At 43.9% G+C, this 7,182-nt stretch overlaps 1 protein-coding gene across 1 annotated transcript in view; it reads left to right on the top strand.

Moving 5' to 3' along the window:
• The window catches only part of LOC134341549 (zinc finger protein 239-like), a 5,155-nt gene extending 2,451 nt beyond the window's left edge, over nucleotides 1–2,704 (top strand). Inside the window, exon 2 of the mRNA XM_063039415.1 lies at nucleotides 2,200–2,704. Within this exon, the coding sequence (XP_062895485.1) occupies nucleotides 2,200–2,704 (505 nt within the window). The remainder of the gene's footprint in view (nucleotides 1–2,199) is intronic.
• The last annotated feature ends 4,478 nt before the right edge of the window (nucleotides 2,705–7,182 follow it).

The raw sequence follows: 7,182 nt of genomic DNA, 5'->3' as shown, positions 1-7,182 counted from the left end.
ATGGAAAAAAGAAAAGATTTTGGTGCATTGGCCTTCGTAAACCAAAGTACTGAGTACAGGAGATGGATGTTATGTTGACGTTGTACAAGACATTGGTGAGATCTAATTTGGAGTGCAGTTTTGGTCACCAACCTGCAAGAAAGATGTAAAAGAGGTTGAAAGAGTTCAGAGAAAATTCACAAGGATGTTGCCAGGTCTGGAGGACTTTGGTTATAAGGGGAGATTGAACAGGTCAGGACTTTAGAACATTCCAAGGAATAAAGGGAGATTTGATGGAGGTGTAACAAAATTATGAGGGGTATAGATAGGGTAAATGCAAGCTGGCTTTTACCACTGAGATGGGGTGGGAATACATCCACAGGCCATGGGTTAAGGGTGAAAGGTGAAAAGTTAAGGGGAACATGAGGGGAAACTTCTTCACACAGATGGTCATCCAGGTGTGGAATGAGCAGCCAGCACAAGTGATGCATGCGAGCTCAATTTCAACATTTCAGAGGTTTCTATAAGTACCTGGATAGTAGGGATATGGGAGTAGAAAGTTTAAATAGTTCAGCACAAACTAGATGGACCAAAGGGTCTGTTTCTGTGTTGTTCTTTTCTATGACTGTGACAAGAACCTTAAATAATACTAACATTCACTCCAATTCCTTTTAACAGCTGTGCAGACCAACCATACATCTGAGTAGGAGATATTTACATGGCGATAAAACTGTGGCACTTTAAATTAACAGTAGATAAAAGAAAATCCCAGCTGCACATTAACAAAGGCTATTTGTGTGAGAGTTGTTCAGTTACTGTGGGGCCAGGAACCCATGCAGTTCAATGGGAACAAGGAATAATACCAATGGAGAGAGTCAAACTCAGCCAGGTCACAGATTGGAGACCGTAGAAATGCCCCATTCTTTTAGAGACAGGAAAAGCATCAGAGAATTTGATGGTCATTCCAGATACCAGCGCTGTGCCCAGTTAGAAGGTGATTTCTCTCCCCAGCTTGGGTTGAACCTCTCTGTAACAGTGTGTTGTCAGATCATTCCTGGTCAACTCAAGTGATCTCATCTGAAATACTGTCCTTCACCCATTGATGGATTTTGTAAATCTTTTTACAGGTTAAAAATGACAAGGAATTTGTCTGCGGGAATCTCAAACACAACACACTAGTTTTGCTGTCTCTGTCCAAATAATTAAGAAGTGGAGCAAGGGATTCACTCGATCATCCTTCCTGCTCAGACTGTGGGGAGGGATTCACTCGATCATCTGAACGACTGGCATGCCTGTCAGTTTACACAGGGGGGGACCCATTCATCTGATTAGACAGTGGGAATGGATTCAGTGGTCATTTCAACTGAAGGTGCATCAGGAAGTTCACACTGGGGCAAGGCCATTCACTGTTCTGTGTGTGAGAAGGGATTCAGTCGGTCTTCCCACCTATGGATACACCAGTCAGTTCACACTGGGCAGAGGCTGGTCATCTGCTGAATTTGTGGGGAAGATTCATTCAGTCATCTGACCTAATGGCTCACCAGCGAGTTCACACTGGAGAGAGGCCGTTCACCTGCTCAGACTGTGGGAAGGGATTCACTTGGTCATCCCAACTGAAGGTACATCAGCGAATTCACACTGGAGAGAGGCCATTCACCTGCTCAGACTGTGGGAAGGGATTCACTCAGTCATCCACCCTAATGGCTCACCAGCGAGTTCACACTGGAGAGAGGCCATTCACCTGCTCAGTCTGTGGGAAAGGATTCACTGAATCATCATCCTTAAAGAGACACCAGTCAATTCACACAGGGGAGCGGCCGTTCACCTGCTTAATCTGTGGGAAGGGTTTCACTGAATCATCCCACCTACGGAGTCACCAGCGAGTTCACACTGGGGAGAAGCCATTCACCTGCTCAGAATGTGGGAAGGGATTCACTCAGTCAGCCCACCTACAGGTCACCAGCGAGTTCACAATGGGGAGAAGCCGTTCACCTGCTCAGACTGTGGGAAGGGATTCACTCGGTCATCCAACCTACAGGAACATCAGCGAGTTCACACTGGAGAGAGGCCGTTCACCTGCTCAGACTGTGGGAAGGGATTCCACTCAGTCATCCACACCTACAGAGCACATCAGCAGTTCACACTGAAAAGAGGCCATTTCACCTGCTCAGAATGTGGGAAGGGGTTCCCTCGCTCATCCTAAACTGATTGGTACATCAGTCGAGATCACACTGCAGAGTGGGATTTCAACTGCTCAGAATGTGGGAAGGGATTCACTTGCTCATATAAACTGAAGGTACATCAGCGAGTTCACACTGCAGAGAGGCCATTCACTTGCAAAGACTGTGGGAAGGGATTCACTTGGTCATCTAATCTGAAGGACCATCAGCGAGTTCACACTGGAGAGCGGCCGTTCACCTGCTCAGACTGTGGGAAGGGATTCACTTGCTCATCTAAACTGAAGGAACATCAGCGAGTTCACACTGGAGAGAGGCCATTCACCTGCTCAGACTGCGGGAAGGGATTCACTCAGTCATCCACCCTAAAGGCTCACCAGCGACTTCACACTGGGGAGAGGCCATTCACCTGCTCATTCTGTGGGAAGGGATTCACTTGCTCATCTAAACTGAAGGTACATCAGCGAGTTCACACCGGAGAGAGGCTGTTCACCTGCTCAGACTGTGGGAAGGGATTCACTTTGTCATCTCAGCGACTGAGACACTAGTCACTTCACACCGGGGAGTGGCATTCACCTGCTTAGTTTGTGGGAATGGATTCACTGGGTCTTACTACCTACTGGCACACCAGTGAGTTCACACTGGGGAGAGGCCGTTCACCTGTTCAGACTGTTGGAAGGGATTCACTCGGTCATCTCAACTACTGAGACACCAGCGAGTTCACACTGGTAGAGGCGATCCCCTACTAAGAGTTAAGGAAGAGATTCTCTCAGCCAAATCAAGCATCATTGAGTTCCCACTGGGGAGAAACTGTTCACCTGCTGTGAATGTGGGAAGTGATTCACTCAGTTATCTAACCTTGTGACACCTTACGGGGTTCACACTGGGGAGAAAGTTTCAGTAAGCTGCATGCTGGATATTTATGTCCATCACCGTTGCTGAATGCTATTTCGAGAGTGTCTGACGGTGCTGAACTGTGTAATTATTGCTGTTCCGCACCCTGGTCACTAGGCATGGGAGGAGTTTCTTCTGCTGCACATTCACCTTTAATGGGACTGGAGTTTAGTATTCTGGATCTGAGATAAATAAATCAGTTCTATTTTAAACTCTGTCTCTGGTACTTAGTGAATTTACAGCACAACTAGTGTACAGTAGAGAATCAACACAGGCCGGCTGGACCCTGCCAGTGATTCAGTTCCACAACAGTCCTTTTAAATCCTCCCCTGTTGTTCATCCTCTCGCTCTCCCTGTGGTGATGGGTTCCAAACAGTCACCACTCTGTGGGTGAAGAGCGTTTCCCTTGAATGTTCTGCAGACTGAAGAAGTCGAGCTGACTGCAGTTCCGTCTGAGATGTTCATCGCCCTTCAAATCTCTGGGCTGAGGAAGAATGACATTGGTCGTTAACCTCCTTATTCAGGGCTCATTTCCACATTATGGGTCATTTTCCCTGCTTGTAAAGGGTTGTTAGAAAACAAAACGCTGTCCTCTAAAGACTGAAAGCAGAATGGGAAACCATCAGTTGGATGTTCAACGAAGCAGGGTCAGAAACCAGAGGCGGGTCTGCACAGGGCAGAGTTTGGGGCTCTGGACAATGGTTGGGGTAAGAACATATGATGAGGAGAAGGGAATCAGCAGCGGGGCGTGGCAACGAATGACAGAGTAACAACATTTGGAAACTGATTGACAGAGAAAATAATTTGGTTGTCTGACTGATGACACAAACAATACCTGTAGTGAGGTGCTCCACTGGTTGAGGAACATGTGTGTGTTGGGAATGGTTTTATGTATTGAGGGAGTTGTTCCTGCTTGTTTATCCTGTAATGTTATATCCAGATGTTTATTATGGATTGTCCTATCTGAAATAATGTATTGATTATCATATAAATTGTGAGATTTGTCCTAAACTGGATCAGGCTTGAATTTATGGTGCCTTAATGAAGTTATGGTGGTCATTCATGAGTAGGTATTTTAAAGCAAGATTTTGGTGAATGATATTTGCCACTTGATTGTACCTGCATAAGTAATCAGATTGAGTTTACCTGCTGCAGGATCCTGGAACGTGTTGGATTGTGTCTGGTTTCTCTTGGCAATTTCTGCATTTATTGCCTTGTTTGTTTGGTTTGTCATGTTTTTTTTTTGTTAACCACCTTGTCCAGTATTTCTGCAAGGAAACCCTCTGTTTCTGGGAAGAGGTCTCCAACTCTCAGTCAGGTGCTCGATGCTTCCTTGTCACCATCTCATCTGCTCAGATTGTTGGGATGTCTTCCATGGAGGGTCATACTCATTCCACTGGTTAATGTTTTCTTCCATAGTGATGATTCATTTTTCTCAGTTGGACTCTCATTTAAGTTTTCTGGTCTGTATTTCTTATGTCACGATTGCATATGCACATGGAGCACTGAATCCTGTTATTTTTTGATGAAAATATATACTTAGAAGTTTTCTCTGACTGTTGTGTGATTTTTTTTCATGTGTATTATTCTTTCCTCCTTCTATCCAGGGTAGTGTTAATCTAAGTGGGTTTCAGTGTAAATAGTCTTTTCTAAATTTGTCATTTTGGTTCTTATTTATCTTTGTAAATTTTACTGATTGAAATGGGACCAAGATATTTTCATTAAGAAGTCAATGTCAGTATTGATGAGAGGGTTTATTGCCTTTGTTGTATTTGTTAACTATTGAACTCTGTTTGGCAGGTTTTTTTAAGCCTTGAACTAAATTTTGTAAAAGGTTTTTCCAATTTTGCACCACTTTCTATTGTTTTTGCTTGTTGATTTTCAGATATGTCGGTATCAAGAGTCCCGATGAAGGGTCTTGGCCCGAAATATTGATTCCCATCCGTAGATGCTGCCTGACATGCTGAGCTCCTCCAGCACCTTGTGTATATCTCTCTAGATTTCTAGCATCTGCAGGTCCTTTTGTTTCCCAGATACTTATGTGTTTCTTGAAAGAACAAGCCAAGAACAAGCTGGTAGTGGGGTTGTGTGGCCCTGTTGGTAAAATATTAAATGAAATCATTAGAAAGACGTGGCATAGGGTTGGAAGGTGTAGAATCTGTGGGTCGAAAATTAAGAACAGCAAATGTAAAAAAAAATCAATCCCTGATGGGAATCGTATAGAGGCTCCCAAACAGTGGGAAGTATGTGGTCCACAAATTACAATGGGAGATAGAAAATGCATGCCAAAAGGACAATGTTACAATAGTCATGGGGGATTGTCATGCAGGTGATTAGGAAAATTAGGATCATGTTGGTCTCAAGAGGAGGAATTCCTGGAATGCCTTCAAGATGCTTTTTAGAACAGCTCTTGGTTGAGTCCACTTGGGGATCAGCTGTTCTGGATTGGGTGTTGTAATGAACCGGACTTAATTAGGTCACTTTAAGTTCAAAGAACCCTTAGGGGCAAGTGATCTTAATCTGATCAAATTCACCCTGACATTAGAGGAGAAGCTAAAGTCAGATATGGAATAAAGAGAATTTAAGAGCAAGAGAGAAGAAATAGTCAAATTTGATTTGAAAAGAGCATGGGCAGGAATGAAAAGAGAGCAGTGATAGCAATTCGGAAGGCAGAGGATAGACACATCACAAAGAGGAAGTAGTATTCTGAAGGCAAGGTGACAAAACTGGCTGATAAGAGAAATCAACGACAACTTAAAAACCAAAGAGAGGGCATAGAGCAAAAATTACTAGGAAGTTAGAGGATTGGGAAGCTTTTAAAAACCAACAGAATGCAACTAAAATAATTAAGAGGGAAAAGATGGAATACGTAGGTGAGCTAGCCAGTAGTGTTAAAGAGGATACCAAATTTTTCTTCAGGTACATAGAGTGTAAAAGGGAGGTGGAAGTGGATATCAAACCACTAGAAAATGATGCTGGAGAGGCAGCAATGAGGTGGGGTGCAAGGTGATGGTAGATGAACTGAATATACATTGTACATCTCTCTTATCTGTCGAAGACCCTGGCAGGAATATGGAAGTCCCAGATGTCAGTGGTCAGAATGTGTAAAGTTACGTTACCTGGGAGAAGGTTCTTGGGAAACAGAGATGGTCTAAGGTCAATAGGTCACTGTACACCCCAGAGGTCTGAAAGAGGTGGCTGAAGAGATGTGGAGGCATTAGCAATGATCTTTCGAGAATCGTTAAGGAAATTATATCCTCAGAAGTGTTTTCATTCACTACTCCCCATCTCCCAGTTTCACCTATCACCTACCACTTCTTCCACCCCTCTCACCCCCACACTTCTTCATCTGATGTCTCATCTTTTTTCCCAGTCACAATGAAGGGTCTTGGCCCGAAACATCAACTGTTTACTATTTCCCATATGTGCTGCCTGAGCTCCTAGGTTCCTCCAGCTTTTTGTGTATGTGTTGCTTGGATTTCCAGCATCCACAGATTTTCTCCTGTTTTTGATCAAAGAGTGAGGTCATATAATATAGCAAGAAAGTAGTGGGAAGCTAGAGGATTGGGAAGGTTTTACATAACCAACAGGAGACAACTGAAAAAAACACACAGGAGAGATAAGATGAAAAATTAAGGTAAGTGAGCCAATAATATCAAGTACCAAAAGTTATTCAGAGATATAAAGAGTGAAAGAGTGGCAAGAGTTGATATTGTACCACTGGAAGATGATGCTGGAGAGTCAGTAATAGTTAAGAAATAGCAGCCGAATGTAATAAGTATTTTGTGTCAATCTTCACTCTGTAAGACACTAGCAGTATAAGACCATAAGACACAGGAGCAGAATTAGGCCATTCAGCCCCATCGAGTCTGCTCCGCCATTCTATCAAGGCTGATCCCGGTTCTCACTCAGCCCCATGCACCTGCCTCCTCGGCATATCCTTGTAATGCCCTGACTGATCAGCAAACTATTAGCTTCTGCCTTAAATGTACCCACAGACTTGGCCCCCACTGCCGTCTGTGTCAGAGAATTCCTGGTTCTTGGTTCTTGATCCTTCGAAGTATTCCACATGGAATTTAAACTGGAGGTGATGGTGGGGGGGGGGGACGGTTGGGGGCTTAAGGAGATTTTT

Source organism: Mobula hypostoma, unplaced genomic scaffold (genome assembly GCF_963921235.1).
Source record: "Mobula hypostoma unplaced genomic scaffold, sMobHyp1.1 scaffold_36, whole genome shotgun sequence".
Classification (NCBI taxonomy): Eukaryota; Metazoa; Chordata; class Chondrichthyes; order Myliobatiformes; family Myliobatidae; genus Mobula; species Mobula hypostoma.
This window is presented reverse-complemented; position numbering and strand designations above follow the sequence as displayed.